The sequence below is a fragment of the Nipponia nippon genome, unplaced genomic scaffold (genome assembly GCF_047370975.1).
Source record: "Nipponia nippon isolate SJK-2023a ecotype South Korea unplaced genomic scaffold, ASM4737097v1 scaffold_19, whole genome shotgun sequence".
NCBI lineage: Eukaryota > Metazoa > Chordata > Aves > Pelecaniformes > Threskiornithidae > Nipponia > Nipponia nippon.
The window spans coordinates 3,586,850-3,607,614 of NW_028262335.1; the positions used below are offsets into that span (position 1 = coordinate 3,586,850).

Genomic DNA, 20,765 nt, shown 5'->3' on the forward strand with positions numbered 1-20,765 from the left:
CTGAAGCCTAAGCATGGGATGGGGCACTGTCTCTTAGCTACTCACCGTCCTGGTGGAAAAGCTGCAAGATAGCTGACTCCTGAGGGTTGAAGAAGAGTGTGGCCATGTCATTGTAGGTTTCATTCGGGCAGAAAAAAGTTTTGATGCTTGAATTCACATCCTCTGACATACCCTAATGCAGGACACACAAGACACGAACAGTTAAAATCCGCTTTCTCCTATGTTAGCCTTTGTGCAGAATGGGAGTAACCCTTCTGTAAAGGGCTGCCAGCCCACACTTTGGGAAGTCCAGGGCAAATATCAATAGCAGAGACAGGGCCTGCAACACCAATGGGCTCCCTGATTCATAGCTTGAGCTGCTTCGCCAAAGTACGAAAGCACAAAGGCCAGCTTTCATTATTACCCTAAGCTCCTGCAACTGTCCATAGGCTTTCACTGAAGTTCTGTTATGTACTGCATGCTGTCAAAAGCTCATTATGTGCCTGTGCTTCTCTGGAGGGTGAACAATATGATGGGGACATATAATCTTCACATAAGATCCCTCACCTGCAGGCTCAGAGTGTCATTGCCACTATGACTGGTGGAAGAAATCTGCCGGCACTCCCCCAGAACCATGGAGGCTACGAAGACCACGACCGTGGTAGTCAACGACACCAGCAGGCTCTCCAAGACCCTGCAAGTACACAACAGAAACCATACACTGAAGCCACACTCAGCCCTGTAACCCAGTCCCAGCTCCGCAAATGACTTTGATAAGGCTGCAAGAAGATGCAGTCACCACAGCTTAACATCAGAAGGAGGGGACTCTGCAAGTCAAGCTGAATTACAACTTGGTTACCAGGGACTGCATTAACTGCCCTTTTTAATTGCCTGCCCCAAAAAGGAGCTATTTCTGCCCAGAGAACACATAGTAGTCACATATAAAAAGCCACACGGAAGGGTTCAGTGATGAGGCTGTTCACATGGGAACGATGTTCTGTAGATCCTTACAGAGTAAAAGTCTAGACAGGACTGGACAGGTTGATGCATAGTCTCTCATAATCTCTTTTCTAACTGCTGAAGTACACTTTTCTTTTTTTATTTTAAACCTGGGCTTCTTATTTAGGAATTGTCTAGAGCAAACAAACAGCTGTTTTCCAGAATCACATGGCAATTCCCTCTCTAAATAGCACAGATATTAGCTGTCGTGGACTTAATTAACCAAGATAATTTAAAAAAAAAAGAGTGGAATCAGCTATTCCTTCCACATCTGTTTGGACAAGACATAAAAAAAATACTGCATGGAGACAAAGCTCTGGTTTGTTCAGCTATAGCCTTTATTATAAAGAGCTCCCTTCATAGCCCTTGTAAAGGGGGCTGCAGGTCTCTGTACCACCAGAGTAATTACAAAAATGCAGAGGGACTGTAACATCTGGTTTCTGGTGTTCACTTTTAAGTTCTATGGAGGCTTCGTTTTGCGATTTCAAAACATCTGGGATTTCCTCCAGTCCCTCTCACTGGGTCTTCTAGATCAATGCTTTTGCTTTGGGACACTGAACACAGACCAGAGATCCCTGCACAAACTCGAGAGAGCACAAATACCTGACCAGCTTTGGCTTGGGATGCACGTTCCGCATGCGATACTTTGCAAGTCTCTTGTTCAGGCAGTTGAAGGTGGCTCCAAGAAGGCCTCCTACAATTCCCATCAGAATGAAGAAGCCCAAGTCCACAGCTGTCCAGAGGTGGCATTTCTTATCGGACTCAGAGCACTACATGCAGAAAAGCATAAAAAAAGCATATTAGAGTATTTGCTGCAGTTTCCTAACAACACTTCTGCCTCCAGAGCAGGAGACTTTCAGCAGCTATGACAAAAGGGAAACAATTCTGTCTTAGGCTTTCAATGTATTACAGCTAAATATCAACTGCCCTTCACTGAAATACAAGCATGTATCAAAAAAAAAAAAACCAGAAACAAACACTGAATTGACAAAAGACTGGGCAGGGGTGCGTGTGTGCAGAAATAACAGCACTAAATCTTACCTTAAACTCGCCGAAGTTCAGCAGCCCAGGGAGCTGGAAAGACCCCCAACTTCCAAACTGAATCCCAGAGCGGAAAAAATTCAGGGTGAAGGTGGCAGCCATGGAACAGAAAAGCTGAGGAGGTTAAAAAAAAAAAAAAAGAACTAAACACTCCCAAATAAGATTGGCACAGTCAGCTCTTCCTTGAGACTTATGCCTGGGGAAGGGAACCTCAGAGCCTTCTCAAGCTTTAGGAAAATAGTCCTACTGAGGTTTAACACCCATTCCCTCTGCAAAAGAGAGCAGGGCTAGAATGGACTACTGTAATCATCTGATTTGGCTTCCCGCACAAGAAGTTAGGAATTTCACCTAGTAACTCTTGCAGCAAAAGCTCTTTTTTTTGTTTTTTGTCAAAGATAACTAATTTGCAGTTGCAAATCAATTACAAGGCACTAACACAGCTTGTATAGAGTTGGAATTGAGGTCTTCATTAGCTCTGAGAGTTGCTATCTTGGCAAATTCCCTGGCTCCTTTTATCCCCACTGAGAAAGAGCAGACTAACTGAATCCCATCAACAGGACATTTGGCATAAGAAATGCAAAAAACATCACAAAATCTAATACATTTTTAAAATACTGTCAACTTCATGAAAGTAGGCACTAGAGGCAGAGAAATCGGCAACCTGAAGGCACATGGCATTGCTGCAATACAGCTCCCCAAGGCAGAGAAAAGCAGAAAGAAATCCAGCACCTGCCTACTCTGTCTGTTCCCAAAGGATCAGACTGCAAAGAGCCCAGGCACAAAAGCCCTTTCTCCCAGGTACGCTAAATCTGCTGCCTACAGAGTTGCCCCATAGTTCCAGATAGTACCAGACTCATCTCTGCTCTTGATCTGTAGTAACTCTGGAGCACTCAGAGCAGGCAATCTCTCTCCTGCCAGTAGAGCTCAGGAGGAGACACAGGGTAATCTGAATGCCCTCATGGACAAGCCCTCCCAAAGGTCAAGCTCAAGGAAGAGACACACAGAAAGAGCCAAAGTCATTACTCACCACTTTCCATGTAAGTCCCTGGTTCCAGAAGGAAGAACCTTCTTCCAAGCTGAAAAGAGTGCCCCCAATTGGGGCTCCAAAGGCAGCCGCAACCCCTGCAGCAGCTCCAGCAGATACAAAATCCCTTTTATCCCTGAAATGAAGAGGAAAACAATCTTAGTTTAACAAAGTAGATCTCTGGAGGTGCTTAGGTTCTGCAAAGTAAGAGACCAATCCCCTTTACAGACATATCCCAGGGATACAGGGGTGACAGCTGTGAGAAGTGCTGGCCATGGCAGGCAACATCTTATTCAGTAAGTCGTTGCAGCATCATGCTCTTTCTCTAGAGCACCAATACAGAGCAAAACTCTGGCACTACACAACTGCCCAGTATATGAGGAATCATCCGAAACCATGGGGCTCCAGCATCACTTGAAAGAACTACAAAGAGGGAAGGGCAAGATTTTGTTCACATTCAGGTGGACCAGCCTTCTCTAGAGTGTATCTTGGTCATAAGGGGTGAGTAAATGAGCTTGTTCCCAACAATGAAGCCATTTAACCATTCAGATTAAAGGTTTTAAATGGGCAGAGATTTGCTGAGTAGTAGTACAAGAGAACCTCAATGAGCACAGAAACCAGAGCAGAGCAGCATGGAAGAGTCAAGTCCTGGTGCTGTCTTGCTGCAGAATGAAACTGCAGGACACTAACGAGAAACTGAAAAACCATCTGACTGATTCATCCCAGCCCGCCACCCTTCTCCCAAGGAAGTCTGCTCACTCATCCTCCTCCTCCACATCCTGGGTACAGTACCTGTCACTGCGGAAATAGGGAAAGTTAAACTGGATCTTCCTCAAAGAGATGCTCTGGAACTACAAACAAAGTAAAGATTTAGAAACATAGGAAATGGAAAATTACTCCACACAGTACTCTTACAAAGCAGTGGTGTGACCAGGCCAGCGACCCAGGCCAGCACTAACCTGTGGCAAACCCGCACCCACAACAGCACCACTGTGAATCATTGGACCCTCCTTCCCGACAAAAAGACCTGGAAAAACAGGACTGATGAGGCAACACACTCCCTCCGCCCCTCTCCCTTGCTGGCGATGCCAGGAGAGATCAGCTCACTACTCCCACGCCATGGCACAGTCCCCCGTGCCAAGCCTGCAGCTCCTCCCTGTCCCCTCAAGGTGAAGGGAGGTTCTGACCCCTGCCCCCTCAGCCCCCCAAATGTTTGTGAAGACTTTCACAGACTTGGCACTCCAAGTGAGTGGAACCATTCAAAGGCAGCTGTTATAAGGACTCTGAACTCTCCAAGTCACTCTGCCCTGCTGCCTAGAACATAGCCTCCTTTAGGCTGCTCTAGGCAATGTGTTCTGGAGGATTCTCACGTCTCCCTCTTGGACTGAGCCACAAAGAACCACTTCTGACTAGCCCAGCCAGGAAAGTACCTGTTCCCCCAATAGTCCTGATCCTTCTGTTTTCTACTCTATATATGCATTCAGGGCTCATCACTCTGCTCCAGCCCACCAAAATCATTTTACTGGAAAGGCAGGAGAAGTCTTTTGTGCCCTGTGTACAGCAGGGACAGAATTTCTCCTCATTCAGTGATTCCTCACCCCAACACCACAGCCCTTCTTACCTCCTGCCACACTGAAGAGCACTCCCATAGCTTTGCACACCACCGTCCGGAGACGCACAACCCCTGGAACCTTTACCCCGTTGAGGTAGCACTTAATTTCAGGAATTCCTGATCCAGCTGCTATAGGCTGCAGAAGAGAAACACTGGCACTGTGCTGCATTGATTTCACAGCTGACCAACAACATCTTATCAGAGAGCACAGCAAGGGACCAAGAGACCCTGCTTAGCTACATCAATTAGTACTGTGAAGCTAGTTTGATGTCTTGGGGAAGAAAGTGCTTCCGGCAAGAAGGAAACTTCATACCCAGGACCTGTGTGAGAGCAAAGGGAGGCTGTGTAAGGAGCAGCAGTGGACCTAAGTCTTACTTGGATCAGGACCAGTAGACTGGCAAGAAAAACAAAGGTCAAGTTGAACCCCAGCAGCTCCAGCAAGGACAAGGCAAGGCAGCCTTTCTCAGTGCATTCTTCCACCGCTGCAGGGACTGTCAAGGAAAACAACGTTGCCCCCACCAACACACAATCATTCGGTACTGTCTGGGGGTCCCACTGGCATCAGGAGCCAAGCCTGCGCTTCCTAATGCAGTCAGGGTAGATGACACAGCCCATCAGGAAGCCAGGCTTCCTTTTCAGAGCTCAAGACTGAGCTACAAGGAAGGGAAACCACTCATTCTTTCAGGGATTAGACTTTGCCTATGTACATCATACTGGAACCATTTCTTGGTTTCAAGGGCTGAATTACATAGGCAAGTTGAAAACTTGGTTAATCATTAACAACACGACTGATGGCAGTCAGAGTCAGCTGTTCTGAGCAAAACAGGGCAACAGAAAGGAAAAGGTCACTTGAGTCCAACAGGAACCCATACACTAGGTAAAAGATACAGCTTTGTACCACCCGGAACTTCAGCTGGGTAAAGAGCCGTACAAAGAAATCCACAAAGAGGCCCACCTATGAAAAAAAAGACAGATCTGCCATCAGAAATTACAACAAACAAGTAACAAAGACCACCCTCTAGTAAGTCCTACCAAAAGTATGCACACATGGGAGGACAGAGGATGAAGAAGGCAAAAGAAGCATTGTTCAGAGCAATGTAACTTCAGAAGCTCAGATTTGCTGCCTCCCTCATTCTCACTGGAACAGACCCATCCTAGAATTATTCCTGAAGAGATGCATTTCAGAGTACTGATCTGGTAGCATTTTTAACATCCACAACACACTTCAGGGTACAGAAGAAAGCTAGTGTTCAACTGAGGCACACAATCAGCAAAGCTGATTTTCAAAACCCCTAGAAAGCACATGTGGTGAAGCTCATAATGCCAAACAAAAAAAATACACTTCAACTGTAAATTGGCAACCTTTTTTATTAAATGCTCACTTTGGACAAGCTTTCCTGTATGCAGAACTAAAGGATTTACCAGAATACTTTGCAAAGAAAGCACAGCAAGATCTGAAAGAAAAAAAGGCTTCCTGGAAAATAATCTACCAACAACGTGCTATAATTGCCAAAAGACAACTCCAGCTACTAAGCTCTCCACTTCATGAAAAAGAATGTTTACTCCTCAGCCGTTGAATTCTAAATTACTCCTGCTTAGTCTCCTGAATTTTCCTCATTCCCCAAACAGCATGACACTTACCAGTCCTGTGCAGACTCCAATAGCAAAAACCATCACCCACTTCACTGCTTCGTATCTCTGGGCTTTCTGTTTAGAATGAGGATTTTAAAAAAAAAAAAAAAAAAAAAAAAAAAAAGCCAAGTCAAAGCAACATAGAAACAAGGATCAGAAAAAGGCGATTTTGGGTTCCACAGCTCAATTACAGCTAGAGTGATAAATCAACAGAAGAAGGTGACAACAGCAAACTGAAAATAGGGAACTGAAAGTGCTGAACATCTTGCTCACTTTAAGCCTGAGGATCAGAGATGCTGGGAGCTATAACCTCCACACATATTTTTATTCTTTTCATAGAGAAACCAAGAGAGCACACAAAATTTTTTTCATAAACAAGAAAAAACCCACAAAACTTCCTGCAGTAGAATGTATTTAGAATCATAGAGTGATTTGGGTTGGAGGGAACCTTTAAAGATCATCTAGTCCATCCACCCCACCATGGGCAGCGACATCTTTCACTAGATCAGGTTGCTCAAAGCCCCATCCAACCTGACCTTTAACACCTCCAATGACAGGTCATCCACAACTTCTCTGGGCAAATTTCTCTGGGCAATTTCCACAGTTTTAGCTCTCAAGCTAATGAAAAAGAAAGAACAAGGTCCTACCTTGTTGTCCATGCTCTCCAAAACTTCCAAGTATGGGTCATTGATACAGCGATCATAATCCAAGCTCTGAAAGAATGCCAAAAGGTCAGTTTAAGAGAATCAGCTGCAACATATTGTGCAAAAAACTATGGATAGAAGACCTTGTTAAAGATTACAGAAGTCATTACTACCCCCACAGGAGGTTTTGCAAACAACAGTAGGATAAAAAATCCTCCTGGAAACAACTTCATTTAAATATTTCCAGCAGAGCCAGACTCTGAGAATCAGGAAGTGAAAGAACAGACCAATTTCACTGCCCAAGCTGAGAGAGAGGGAACCAAACAGGAACATGACTGACTAATAAAACTTTAAATTAAAGAAGTCGCATTGTACAGATTTAGACTTTACTTCTTTAAGCACCTCCAATTTGACAGTGCAGGGGACAACTTTAGATCTTTATATTTAACCTCTCACTACAACAGGAACACTAGATAGGAATTCCTCTCCAGATGAACAGCATCAATTCTTAAGCTTATCACGGCAGGGAGTTAAAAGCAATATAGTTGCCCAGTCATACTGGTAGTACCACTAGCTCCTATCTACATCAACTTCACCTTTTCAAGCCAAGCAGTAACAGGCTGAGCTGGTAATACCCATGTTGACAGCAACCGCTCTAAATAGCTCAGGGCCACCATACAGACATGTAAAAAGCACAAATCTCCTGTAAGGAGCAGGATCCGATAGATGGGAAGATCTGCTGTGAGCCAGCATGACATCAGAGACATCAGTAAGGCAACAGTGACCAAGTAGCTACAGATGATTTCTATAGTCACGAGGAAACAAGACCACTAGAGCCTGTAAATCTCATATTAAAAAAGAACAACAATGCAGGAGACTCTGAAAATGAATTTTCTCAACAAGAGCCTGACTTAAGCAGTGGACGTTCAAGCTCTATTCACAGGGCTTCAACCTAGAAATGTATAATGATGAGGAGCTGTTCTTTGCAAGTGCAGCAACTCTTGGTATTTCTGCTGCTGCCAATGTACTCTAGCTGGTGATGCATTTTGAGTATCTGCCTCATTACAAGCTCAAACAGATCGAAAACTATCTGTAGTTCTTTTCACATTAATTTCACAAGCTGCTATCATTTAGTTTCCTACCTCATAGTCTTTCCGTGGAAGGATCTCATCCTCCTCTTCATGAGTTTCTCCTAGGATTGTCTGCAAAACAAACAAACATGGGAAAGGAAAATTATCAGGGGAATGAATGCATGTATAGGTGCTCATGAACACTGGTGGCAAAGCCAAAATTAGGGGAGGCCTGTGCCACTACTGCTTATAAAGTCAGAGTATGGATTACCGGACCAGCACTTACTTTGGGGTAACTGTATAGGGTCTCACCTTAAAGCTTGTCCCTCAGCAAGAATAAACTACATTCCTTCTATATGGGAGCTCCCCACAGCACAGTAAAGCAGAGTACTAAACCCACATCCCAGCTTCCTTCACAGCAACAGGTTACAGGGAAAGACAAGACAAGAAACTTGCACAGACAGCATTCCCCTATGCGGGGCAGCTGGAGAGAACCCCTGCCAGAGCCACTCCCCTCTAATGGCTGCAAGGGGTGCTGTACCCGAGAAGAGCAGCAGCACAGGCTGAGGCACCAACCACAGGTGCTGGGATACCAGGCCCAGCCAAAACAAACGTTATCTGGGGTATCGTGACAGTGGGGGCCGAAGCATTGGCAGTAGCAGCTGAGGTACTAGGCCCAACGCGAGACAATAGAGCGGGAACGGGCTGAGGCGCTGGACCGAGTGTTGGCTGAGGTACCGCGCCCTGAGGCGCCGGGTCGAGCCCAGGCTGAGGTACCGAGCCCTGAGGTATCGCACCCTGAGGCGCCGGGCCGAGCGCGGGTTGAGGTACTGCGCCCCGAAGCACCGGGCCGAGCGCGGGCTGAGGTACCGCGCCCTGAGGCGCCGGGCTGAGGTACCGCGCCCTGAGGCGCCGGGCCGAGCGCGGACCGAGGCGCCAGCACCCGGGGCGGAGGCACCCAGCCCAGCGCCATAGCAACGCCCAACGCCCCCGAGAGCCGCCCGCCCTCAGGCGCTCCCCAGAGCCGGCGCGGCGGCGGGGCCGGGCCGAGGCCCGGTGTCGGGGCGCCGCCAGCAGGCAGAAGCCCGGGGTCGGCGGGGGAGCGCGGGGCCGCGGCCGTACCAGCTCCTCGGGGGTGCGGCTCTCCCGCTCGCCGCAGCAGCGCGGGCAGCAGCAGCAGCACAGCCCGGACCCGCACCCCGCCATCTTCCGCCGCCACCGCCCCTTCCCGGCCCCACCCGCCGCGCCGCGCGTGACCCCACGGCGGCCGCTGCGTGGCCTCGCCCCCGCCGACGCAACGTGAGGCGGCGCGCGGGGCAGCTGAAGTCGCAGCGCCATGTCGGAGAAGGGCAGGCGGAGGGCACCACGTGACCCGCCCCGCCCGGGCCGGCCTTAAAGCGCCGCGGGATGGGGCGAGGCGCGCCGCGCCGCGCCCAGCACCGCCGGGAGGTGAGCGGGGCCCCGGGAGGGGGGGCCCGATCCCTGCCCCCACCGCCTGGGGGTGGTCCCCGCGGCGGCCCGGGCCGCGATGCCGGGTCGGGTTGCCACTGCCCCGCGGCCCGGTTTGCACACCGGCTGCTTCGGGCCGAGCCGCGCTGCCAGCGGGTTCAGCTGAGGTGAAGGAGGGATCGGGCTGCAGCTTGATCCCTGCCTGGTCCTGAGCCCGGCTGCCGTGCAGGGACCCCGCGGCAGCCCGCGGGGCTACCGGGCTCCCCCCACGGCCCTTCCGCGGCCGTGCCGCTGCCCCATCAGCTGGCCGGGCAGTAGGTGCAGCCGCGGGCCCCTTGTCTGCCCCGGAGGGCTGTCAGCCGGGGCCATGGCCCAGGGCAGCACGAGCCCCTTGCAGGCATGCCTGCCCCGTCTGACCTCCATGTCTGTGCAGCCGACTTTAGTTTGGGTGGTAAAACTAAGCTTAGGAGGATGCAGAGCTCCACACTGCGTGCACGGGTGTCAGCTCAGGCCTGGAAGCAGTAAAAATACCCTGCAGCGAAGCAAAGAGTCACCATCACCATCACATAAACACAGCAGGCACATCCACGCTGATCAGCATCAATGTGCTGGGCCACAGACCTTTGCTGTGAGCTCTGCAGGGTGGCAGAGACAGAGGAGCAGGAGCGCTGACTCAACAGAGCTGATGGGTGTTTAAGATTGCCATATTTTGCAACTGTTTTTGTTGTTTAGAAAATCTTTTTTCTGTTTGCTATAACTGCAAGCTTCTGCCAGATCTGTGATGCATCTGATGGTAGGGAAACGGTTCCAAATGCTGCTTGTAGACAAAATTTATGTGGGGCCTTTCTCCTGTCTTTGTGGTTCTAGATTGCCAGTAAGATAAGGACCTTTCCTCAACAGCAAGTCTCATCCTATAGAGACATTAATATGTGAACCCTTCCCTTGTGATGGCTGTTAAATCTCAAGTGGGAAAACAGAGGTCCTTTGATTTGCCTACGGTGCTGTGGCATGCTTGCTACAAGTGAGATACTGGGAGTTGCCTGCACGTGATTTTGCGCCACTAGCTTGATCATATGCTTTGGATAATTCTCCCAGATTAGTGCCATGTGGATGTCAGGCAAAGTCCTTTGAGAGAGCTTGGTCAGGGCTGTTACTGTGCACCTGGTTGCTTTTGCTTCACTTGGCAAAAATCAGCAGCAAAGACCTATTGACATGGCCCACTATGTTGGTACACAAGAGATTTAAGACTCCCAGTTCCTCTTGGCAGCAGAAGGCCTGTGCTCCTTTCTCATATATCCTGCCAGCTGGAGAGGTCCCAGGTGGTAAAAGCAGACTTTCTCCCAAAGGATTTTGCTTGATGGGCAACTCTGTGTAAACAGTAGAAGATAAGTTCAAAGTCTTCTTGGATGACCTAAACCCACAGAGCTCATGATAAGGACAAAGTGTGCACTAGCTTGTGCAACCATTTCCTCCAAAACAAGCTCCAATGTTACCTAATGCTCAGACAACCTGCTGCTTCACAGTGACAATTTTAAGTTTTGGCAGGTACCTAAACAAATAATACAGATCCAAATTTTACGGTAGCTCTTCTCTACTTATCTGTAATGACTGCCTAATTTTAAAGGCATAGGGTGAAACACTTTTGGGAGCTAAGTGGAGTTGGGCATCCCAGGCCCACTTGTACCACTGACTTGCAGTGCTGTTTTCCTTTCTGTGAAGCCAAGCAAGCACAGCTGATCATGTTGCAAGGCAGGGAGAAGGGGATGGTCTCTGCTGACCTTGTTTCCAAGCAGCTGCAATTGGTAAGGAAAGGAACATGAACGGTGTATCTGGTAAAGGAAAGAGCCAAGTATGGGCAGTGGTATTGGCACAGGGGACGGTTTTCTGTGGAAATGGTGTGTCTTGTGGAAGAAGACTAATGCTTAGAAATGCAACTGCCTGATGCCAGCAAAGACAAAACAAAGGATGGTATTTGTGGGGATGGCCTGATCAAAGGGGATTCTTCACTTTTTTTTCTGACATAGGAATCGTTTGTGCATTCTTGTATACCTGCCCTATTAGCTTGCTCTCCTGCCTACGCTGTAAAGAAGCACTGTGTTTTGGGAATAGAATGGAAACTCTGAAGATGGATGGAGTCCAAGAAGCAGCTGCTGCTGTAGAAAAAAAAAAATATCTGCTGGCATGTCCAGCCCAAGGCCACAAGATCAAAGAGGCCCTCACCTCATGCACGTGGGTATCATGGCTTGCTAAGTTGTAGTCAGGGCAAAAGTGACGTTGACCTGACTCTTCTGAGCGCCAGATTTGACCCAGCAGGCACAGAAGAGCTGCATCAAAGTGGCATGAAGCCATCTGCTGTGTTATTTCTCTCAGCACTATCTAAACACATGCTTTTTATTGTGTTTTCACCAGATCCCCCACTACAGTTTATAGCGAGGGCTGGCAAAAGGGACTGCTAGATGATGATTAATGTTTAATCTTGCTGAGATCTGCGTCCCGTCTTGTACCCACTGTGCTCCTTCTGTTCCCCTCCTCCAGAGAGCTCACCATGGTCAATGAGACCCAGCATACCTGCAGTGCCAGTTCCAGTTCCAAGTCTGATGGTGGCAGCAGTAGTGGGAGCGAGAGCTCCAAGGACAGCTCACGCTGCTCCACCCCTGTCCTCGATGCTGACCGTCATGAGCGACTGCGGGAGAAGATGCGCCGACGGCAGGACTCTGGAGACAAGTGGTTCTCCTTGGAGTTCTTCCCTCCACGCACAGCCAATGCTGCTGTCAATCTCATCTCCAGGTGAGGGCTACAGGGTGGGAGAGGGGAGAGATGAAGTGTCTTTGGTGGAGGGCTGGGAAATAGCTAATGAGGCAGGCTCTGCCCCATGCTCTGTCTCCCCTTCCAGGTGACGAAGCAGGTAATGGGGCTGTGCTTTCCTGCTGAGGAGGGTAATGGACACCAGGTAACTTGTCTTCCTTGGAGGGCCTGAAGAGTTAAGTGTCATAGTGGGGTTACTGAGGGGGTCAGACTGTTTCCCCTCTCCCATGCTCTGTGAAGATGGAGCAACCCCACTGTCATGCTCTGGGGCTGAGGCAGAGTGCTGGGGGACAATAGACCAGAAAAGTACCTATTAAAAGCAGAAAATATTACTTGATAGTGTGCCAAAGTCAGTGGAACAGAGACTCCCACTTGCTTTCAGAATCATCCAGCCACTATGGTTTGTACCTCTGTATTACTGAGGATTACAGTTTTAGCCTCTGAGACAGGTGTCCCCACCTACATGCTAAATGAAAGGTGATAGTTCTCAGCAGAGCTAAAAGTTATCCTGGAGCCCAGTGGGGAGCCCCAGGAGCCACCATGTACTCACCTAGAGGAGAAGAGGGAGTTTCATAACTCTTTTTGTAACTGCTGTATGCCAGTGCCAGGCTTACTTTATACAGAAGGGCCTGTTCCAACCCAGAGCAGGAGAGAGACAAATTAGGGGAGCCATTGTCTCTGTTAGGCACACTTGGGAACACAACAGAGATCTGGTCCATCTTTTCATATTTGTGGCCTCTACAATTAAAGCTGGGAACAGGGGGTTGCAGCATAGTCTCCCATCTCAAAAGGAATGGGACTTGCATTGCTGTCTATCAGAAGACGTATCAGTCTAATAGAGCATGCTGGGAGGAAGTTTATTCTACAGAGAACACTTAAGTTGCCTTTTCTTCAAAGAGATTGTAAGCTCTTCCTCATACAGCCTTAAAGAATGACTTTCCTTATTTACATTGGCTACTTGCTAAACTCCTAGTTCAACACTTTTCTTGGTCTCTCCTGCTGCTGTCATCCAAGCTCTCTCTGCCTGTTGCTGGCATTCCAGCAGTGAGCAAGATATCCCAGGCATAGAGAGGGGAGTAGGCTAACGCAGCTCTAAAATCCACAGGTTTGACCGCATGGGAGCAGGCGGTCCACTCTTCATTGATGTGACGTGGCACCCTGCAGGGGACCCAGGATCTGACAAGGAAACCTCTTCCATGATAATTGCCAACACTGCAGTCAACTACTGTGGCCTGGAGACCATCCTGCACATGACATGCTGCAATCAGACCAAGGATGACATCACAGGGCATTTGCAGAAGGCCAAGCGGCTCGGGTTGAAGAACATCATGGCATTGCGTGGAGGTGAACCCTTTTGTCCTATCGATGTGTAGGGCTGAGGCTGTATTGCTATTGTGTTCAATTCCAGGGTAAAAATGGAGAAATAAGATTTAGAGGCTCCTTCCACTGCAGGAATCAGATGTTGAGACTGCATTTCACTAGATCTCTGTTAGCAGTCCCTCCAACTCAAGGGTAGACAAAAGCAGTCCATGGGTAAAACTGCAAACTTAGGGGTTTCATCTTTGTCTTCCTTTTGATAGCAGGAGGTTTTTACAGAACTAGCAGATCTGAGTCCAGCAAACAGTTGGAGAGAGCTGTGGATTTGTTCTCTTTTCAGATCCTGTCGGTGAAGAATGGGAGGAAGAAGTAGATGGTTTCAACTATGCTGTTGACCTGGTTAAGCACATTCGCAATGAATTTGATGATTACTTTGACATCTGCGTGGCAGGTAAATGTCTTTCATTGCAGAGTGTGGGGTAAGGTCTGCGATAGGGAAATCACCTCAGCAGTCCCTCTCTGGACATGGGCTGTAAGTGACAGTACATTCAGATTGGCAATTTTCTAATTTCTAGTGTGTTGTCCTGACCACCAGGGTTTCACTTTTTTTCTCCCCTCTTCCCCAAAGGCTACCCCAAAGGTCATCCTGAAGCAGAGAGCTATGAGGCAGACCTGAGGCACCTGAAGGAGAAAGTCTTTGCTGGGGCAGACTTCATCATTACGCAGCTTTTCTTCCGATCAGAAACCTTTCTCAAGTTCATGAAGGACTGTCAAGCCATTGGCATCACCTGCCCCATTATTCCTGGCATCTTCCCCATACAGGTGAAATCCAATAATTCTGGTTCAGGGAGGGAATAAGGATCCAGGATATTAGGTGTTTGTAGGTCAGGGCCTGAGAGAGGTCTGTAAATATCCTCCACAAAATTTCTGGGAATTGAGGGTGCTAAATGTGGTAAATCTGTAGGTGGTTTGCCAAATTAAACTCTTAGGCATGTAATAATAAGCTTAAAAGGTTTTCTGTGCCCATATGGCAAAAAGAGATATAAAGGACAATGATCTACCAGTCCTAAGGTGTTAGACATCACTGTCAGCATGTTGGGTTCAGGCAATGAGTAAAGAAATGGGAAGAAATCACCTAAAGTGACGTGACCAGGACTGCGTTACCATCCTAGAGATGGGGCCTAGGAGTAGAATCCTGGAGCCCCGATTCTAAATCTCCTGCCACAGAATTGAGATCAAGTACCTGTGTTACTGGGATGTCAAAAAAGGGCCTTGGAAAAATGAAAATCCCCTGCATCCTCATCCAGGGTTACCACTCCCTGCGCCAACTGGTGAAGCTCTCCAAGCTGGAAGTGCCTCAAGAAATCAAAGATGTGATTGAACCCATCAAGGACAATGATGCAGCTATCCGGAACTATGGGGTGGAGCTGGCAGTGTCCATGTGCCGGGAGCTGTTGGACAGTGGCATGGTGCATGGGCTCCATTTTTACACCCTCAATCGGGAAGTGGCTACTACCGAAGTCCTTAAGCGCCTGGGCATATGGAAGGAGGACCCCAGGTGAGCAGACTATGCTGGCTTCTGTTAGTTCCTCTTTCACATACACCCATCCCATCTATTGAAGGCTCAAGCAATGGATGGCTTAGCACCTCTCCTCTGCGGCCTCCTTTTTTTCTTTTTAGCACCTTTCTGCATTTAGAAGTTCACCCTTCCTGCAGGTGTCTGACAAAAGCTGGGAGGAATAGAGGGGGCAGCTGAAGGAGGAATTTGTTTTAGTCAAGTGGCTTTAAAGTAGCCTGTTCTGGAATTTTAAAAACCTAAACTCTTAGAACTGCCACTTGGAAGAAACATGATTTTTGAGGTCTGTCACAACCCCTCTTGCAGGCCTGGTGCCATGTAAGCTCCCGCTGTGGATTTCTAGGGTTCTCTGCAACTGAAAAAGGGAATGTGGACTTCTCTCCGAGTCCACAGGCGTCAGCATAAACAAGAGGAAGTGAAGGAAAATGAATAGCTGTTTTTTCTTCTTGTTAAAAATAGCTTCACACAGTGCTTTTCCCTCACAGTCATCGGTTTCAGGTGTCAGTCCAGTACTTAACCATTTAATAGACACCTGCTGAGCATCCTGTGACGGAACTGAGTGGGAAAAGATTTTCCATAAAGGAAGAAGAGTTTTCTGTCCTACTTCTTGACAAATAGAACTCTTCTCAGCCCCTGTTACGTGCTTTCCCCAGAGGCAAAGTTCTCCAAGGGAAGGGCTTCCAGCCTCTAGTGGAAAGTCAGCAGAGGAACTGTGTTAATGTCTGCTTCTCCCATGCAGGCGGCCTCTACCCTGGGCAGTCAGCGCTCACCCCAAGAGAAGAGTTGAAGATGTTCGGCCAATCTTCTGGGCCTCTAGGCCAAAGAGTTACATCTATCGAACTCAAGAATGGGACGATTTCCCCAACGGCCGATGGTAAGCTGTCAGCCTGCAATGGCAGTGAGGAAGAGGTGTGGTGTGAAAGCCTGCTCCACAGTTAGTCTCTGTTGTTAGTGGGTGGTCTGGGCACACTTTAGGCTTGACAGAACAGGTGGCTTCTTAACAAAGCGGTCCCCAGTTGCTTGGATTTGAATGAGCTGAGGAGAATGGCACCAAGATGTTGAGGCTTTTGGTCTCTAGATGGATTTTGTTGGATACTTCTCCTCCTGGGTGGCTGTCTTCCTGCATCACCAAATCAGTTCATCTTCCTCAGTGGCCTGTTAATCCTGTGTCTGCTCCCCCTACAGGGGCAACTCCTCCTCTCCAGCCTTTGGGGAACTGAAGGACTATTACCTCTTCTACCTGAAGAGCAAGTCTCCCCGGGAGGAGCTCCTGAAGATGTGGGGAGAAGAGCTGACTGGTGAGGAAAGTGTCTTCGAGGTGTTCACGTGTTACATCACCGGAGAACCCAACAGGAACGGGCACAAGGTGAGTGATGGCCCGGGAAGGGATGGGCAGTGTGCACAGGCAATAGCATGTATTTCCTCTTGTTCCTGGTACCACATTGTTCTTCTAAACAAGAATTGGCACTTCCCTATCCAAAAGGACTTGCTGAGATAGTGCCTGAAGGGAATCCAGCAGCCAAAGCTAGGGCTCCACATAAAAGGAAAGCTGCTGCAGTATGACAGGACCAATACCGACAGACTTCAGCAGTCATTCTTAGACTCGAGGATATCCTGCCCCTTGAACCAAACCTGGGAATTCTCTCCTGAAATAGGTGTATTTGAGACCATTAGGGCACTTCTGAGTTCCTTCAACATCCAGATGGTAACCAAAGGGTTGTTATATCCATTGTGAGCCATCCTTTCTCCTCATGGTAGGTTACGTGTATGCCTTGGAACGATGACCCTCTTGCTACTGAAACCAACCTTCTGAAGGAGCAGCTGGAGAAGGTTAACAGACGAGGAATCCTGACCATCAACTCCCAGCCAAACATCAATGGCAAACCATCCACAGACCCCATTGTAGGCTGGGGGCCCAGTGGGGGTTATGTTTTCCAAAAGGTACTGTGCTACTCTGGGCTAGGCAGCAAAGAGTTATGACCCAGTTTGGTCTCTGTTAGGTAAGAAGGTCATAGACTTTCACCCAGATAATCTTTCTGCCTGCTCCTTATCTTAATGCCGTCTTGGTCAGATGAGGCAAAGCTACTTTGGTGTCTTAAGAGACAGACTATGTCATCTCTGGCTTACTTCATAGCTGTTTTCCCCCACCTCTAAACGTCTGTTGAACATCTATAAAGTTTCTTGGTTTTACTCTCAGCAAGTAATTATTGGTAACTTCTTTCTAAAGGAGGGCTATGAAGTTTTAGATGCAAACACGTGCCTGCCCACTGCATCTGATCCCATTCAGTGATGCAGGAAGCACCTATGTTTTTCATAAAATGGGAATCAATGAGGTAGTATCTCTCCCACCCAGCTTCTCATGGTAATAGCTGAAGATTTAAGAATTCCTCTATCTGCCCTTCTCTAAGGCAGAGTTCTCCACCAATTGCTCCCAGCCCACAGCACTACTGCTGTGCTGTTCAGACAGCTGCCAGGTTCCTTCTCTGGCCTGCAAGCAGTTTTATCTGCCATGCCTGCCTACTACTGTCATGCATTTTCAGACCCTCGAGCCTTGCCACTAATGGCTGTGATAGGAATCTCCCATCAAGGTAAATGTCAAGCAAGTGGCTCATACTAGGAGACAAAGCAGCCTTGTTCAAAAGGGATCCAAACCGCTAAAGCCACGAGACCAGCAGATGGCAAATGCAGTTATGTTTTCAAAGGAGAAAATTCCCCCGAGGTGAGGGGAAATCCATCATCTCGCACAATAGCCAGGAAATGGGCGGAGGGGGAGCAGTTGTTGAGAGCAGCCAAGCACAGAGCAGCAGGAGATGGAGCAAGTACAGAATTAGGTTGTATAAGCACACAGGGAGGAAAGATGAGGACAGGGAATGGTAGGCTGCTTGGGAGAGCCCAGCTGAGACCTCTGACTTCTGCTCCCACCAGACTGGGCTGCCTTGGCAGGACACTGCTGTTCATAGGGTACCATGTAGAATAGAAGTCAGGCTCAGGCCTCTTCCAAGCACTCTACTCTGGCACAGGCTGCTTCCCAGGCACAGCAGTTGTGGTTACGGTGTCTGGAGCTTATTCCAGCCTGTCTGTTTACGTGGGTGCAAAACAGGAAGCTTGTAGCTTTCCTGAGCTGGCTGCTCCTGGGCTGTTACCTCTGCTCTCACCAATTATTTTTTTTTATTATTATTTTTTACTAATTCGCTCTGCCCTTTGCTCAAGCCTCCTCTGTAGTACATGTTTCTGGAAATGGACATAAAAGTCTTAGGCTGCCTGGTTTCCAAGCAGCCCAGACTCTACAACTGTTGTCTTGGTTGCCTGTATTTGTCCCAGCCCTGCCACGAGTTAAGGCTCTAATTCTCTTTCTCCTTCCCCATCCCTCCCTGTAGGCATACCTAGAGTTCTTCACCTCCAGTGAGATCGTCACGGCACTGCTCAAAGTGCTGAAGAAGTATGAGTTGCGAGTGAACTACCACATTGTCAATGTCAAGGTAGGCTGTTGTTGACAGGACACTTTCCTTTCACCACCTTGGGAGAGAGGCAAATATCAAAGATTCAGGTATCACTATGAATAAAGTGGGACATGAAGGTAAGGGAAAGTGAAGCAAGTCAGCTGTGATGTGCAGCAGCTGTCTGATCTCGTAAAAAGGAGAGGGTAAATGCACTTGTTCCAACTCACTGAATCCCTCCTCCAGCAGTTGCTTCAGAAAGGTTTTCCTTCCTCTGGCAGGGCCAGAATATCACCAATGCTCCAGATCTGCAACCCAATGCTGTCACCTGGGGCATCTTCCCAGGCAGAGAGATCATCCAGCCCACTGTAGTGGATCCTGTAAGCTTCCTCTCCTGGAAGGTGAGTCCTTCCTCCTGCTGGATACATTGCTGTGGTGCCCTGGAAATTCAGTCTGTTTTGTTTTTAGTCTGTGGCACTTCTCGCAATTGAGCACTGTTGTGATATTAGCTTGCAGAGGTCCAGATGTTGCTCCTCCTGCTCCCTCAGTGTAAGGAGAACTTTGCTCCCGCAAGAGCTCTTCACAGACACCAAGTGCCCAGTAACAGGAGGCTTGGGAGCCTCCACTGTCACTGCACTGGCCCCCAGAGCTCTGGGCGGTAGCTCTCCCTCCCCTCTTACACGCACAGGGGCAGTATTGAGCCATTTTGCTGCAAACGTACCTCCTTTCAGCTCCGAACAGTTGTGCTCAGGGCACTTCCCACCGACTGGAAAGCAAAGCACGAGGCTCCTTGCTCAGCTCTTGCAATTTTTACTGAGAAGAAACAGGCCGCAGGCTGGCTAGGCATGTGTGACACTGGTTGTCCTAAATGAGGTAGTAGGAAAATGCAGCTCTCTAACGTGCATGACACCACTACAAACCCTTTTTTTTCCCCCCTTGGCAGGATGAGGCCTTTGCACTGTGGATCGAGCAATGGGCCAAGCTCTATGAAGAGGAGTCACCCTCTCGCATGATCATCCAATACATCCATGACAACTACTACTTGGTCAACCTGGTGGACAATGACTTCCCACTTGAAAACTGCCTCTGGCAGGTTGTGGATGATACTTTTGAGCTGTTGAACTCTCCGACTCAGCAGTGAAAACTCCTCTTCTAATCCCTTACTTCCTCCTTCTGTCCACTGACTGCAGGGAGGGAAAAAGCAGCTCCTGCGCTGAGGGTGGACCACACACTCCTGAACCCAGTGCCCCTCTCTGATCTACCCACACTACATGCCCTTCTGTCCCCAACAAAGGCTCCCTGACCAACAGCCAGAACTACCTGAACCTCTGAGCTGAGGCTCTAGACTGAGCACAAAAGCCAGCTCTAAAGGATGAATGCTAGTCATGGCTATGTTGATTACAGTAACAGAACTCTTTGGCATCAATGCGATAAAGCTCAGTGGGATTCTGGTAACTTCCTCATGCCAGAAATGCTGCCTTGGGGGCAGAAACACTCCTGGCAGCAGTGCCTATGCAATAAGATTATTTCAGCAGTTACCAACCCTGAAAAGAAGCTCAAGTTGCTTTTACATTGCACTCCTAAGATGTATTTTCTTCATAACTGATCATATCAGGCTCTCTTTTGCACTCACTCCAGAAGAAGGTCCAAATTTTCTCCCTAACTTTTCTCCTTTTATTATATTTCCTGTTTTCTTTTTAATAAGAATATGTGAATTTCACTTCTGGATGAGACTGAGAAGGAATCACACTATTTCTTAGATTAACTACAATAAAATACACAAATACAATCTCTTGTACTAGGTCATACTCTTGTAAGTAGCAAAGACTCGTCTTGTTTGCAAACTAATCAGCCTGGCACAAGGGAGAGTTTTAAGAAAACCAATTGTTTATGGGGCAGTTCTGCCTTCACTTTCAACACACACCCTAAGTATGGACAAAGCTCCATCTTAGAGCAAAGAAACCTTAAACCCTAGAATTTACCAAAAGCAACCAGGTACACCTTTGCCTCAGTTTGGCAAGGTCACAGGAGTTGTGGTGTCCCTTCTCCAGTGCCTGTAGGGAAAGATAGCCTATCTTTCCTGACCTAATGACTCTTTAACAGCCTTGGGCCCCACAGCATTGAAATAAGGAGTTGGGGGAGCTATGGAGGCTGCTTTGTGTACTTAACGATTCTGCAAA

At 48.3% G+C, this 20,765-nt stretch overlaps 2 protein-coding genes across 11 annotated transcripts in view; one reads left to right on the top strand and one right to left on the bottom strand.

Moving 5' to 3' along the window:
* The window catches only part of CLCN6 (Cl-/H+ antiporter 6), a 72,256-nt gene extending 62,812 nt beyond the window's left edge, over positions 1 to 9,444 (bottom strand). For all 8 annotated transcript variants that reach the window (XR_015704316.1, XR_015704313.1, XR_015704315.1 and 5 more), the window contains exons 1-14: positions 9,124 to 9,444; positions 8,074 to 8,133; positions 6,935 to 7,000; positions 6,297 to 6,362; positions 5,544 to 5,610; positions 5,031 to 5,137; positions 4,665 to 4,791; positions 4,003 to 4,070; positions 3,836 to 3,894; positions 3,047 to 3,179; positions 2,020 to 2,133; positions 1,582 to 1,748; positions 547 to 673; positions 46 to 172 (exon numbers count right to left, since the gene is read on the bottom strand). Coding sequence is in view for 2 of the 8 variants with exons in the window: in XM_087755423.1 (XP_087611549.1) it covers positions 46 to 172; positions 547 to 673; positions 1,582 to 1,748; positions 2,020 to 2,133; positions 3,047 to 3,179; positions 3,836 to 3,894; positions 4,003 to 4,070; positions 4,665 to 4,791; positions 5,031 to 5,137; positions 5,544 to 5,610; positions 6,297 to 6,362; positions 6,935 to 7,000; positions 8,074 to 8,133; positions 9,124 to 9,339 (1,504 nt within the window). In the remaining 6 variants the exon portion in view is untranslated. The remainder of the gene's footprint in view (positions 1 to 45; positions 173 to 546; positions 674 to 1,581; positions 1,749 to 2,019; positions 2,134 to 3,046; positions 3,180 to 3,835; positions 3,895 to 4,002; positions 4,071 to 4,664; positions 4,792 to 5,030; positions 5,138 to 5,543; positions 5,611 to 6,296; positions 6,363 to 6,934; positions 7,001 to 8,073; positions 8,134 to 9,123) is intronic.
* On the top strand, positions 9,317 to 20,374 carry MTHFR (methylenetetrahydrofolate reductase). Of its 3 annotated transcripts, none has more exons than XM_087755426.1 (12): positions 9,317 to 9,450; positions 11,986 to 12,237; positions 13,361 to 13,599; positions 13,913 to 14,023; positions 14,201 to 14,394; positions 14,880 to 15,130; positions 15,888 to 16,022; positions 16,334 to 16,514; positions 16,907 to 17,089; positions 18,526 to 18,627; positions 18,867 to 18,986; positions 19,529 to 20,374. In XM_087755426.1, the coding sequence occupies exons 2-12, from the start codon at positions 11,996 to 11,998 to the stop codon at positions 19,724 to 19,726; spliced, it is 1,956 nt and encodes a 651-aa protein (XP_087611552.1). In that variant the 5' UTR covers positions 9,317 to 9,450; positions 11,986 to 11,995; the 3' UTR covers positions 19,727 to 20,374. The 3 variants fall into 3 exon arrangements, with proteins under 3 accessions (XP_087611552.1, XP_087611551.1, XP_087611553.1); XM_087755425.1 differs by lacking the exon at positions 9,317 to 9,450 and adding an exon at positions 11,517 to 11,679; XM_087755427.1 differs by lacking the exon at positions 9,317 to 9,450 and adding an exon at positions 12,344 to 12,400 and having other exon boundaries at positions 12,107 to 12,237.
* Positions 20,375 to 20,765: the final 391 nt, after the last annotated feature.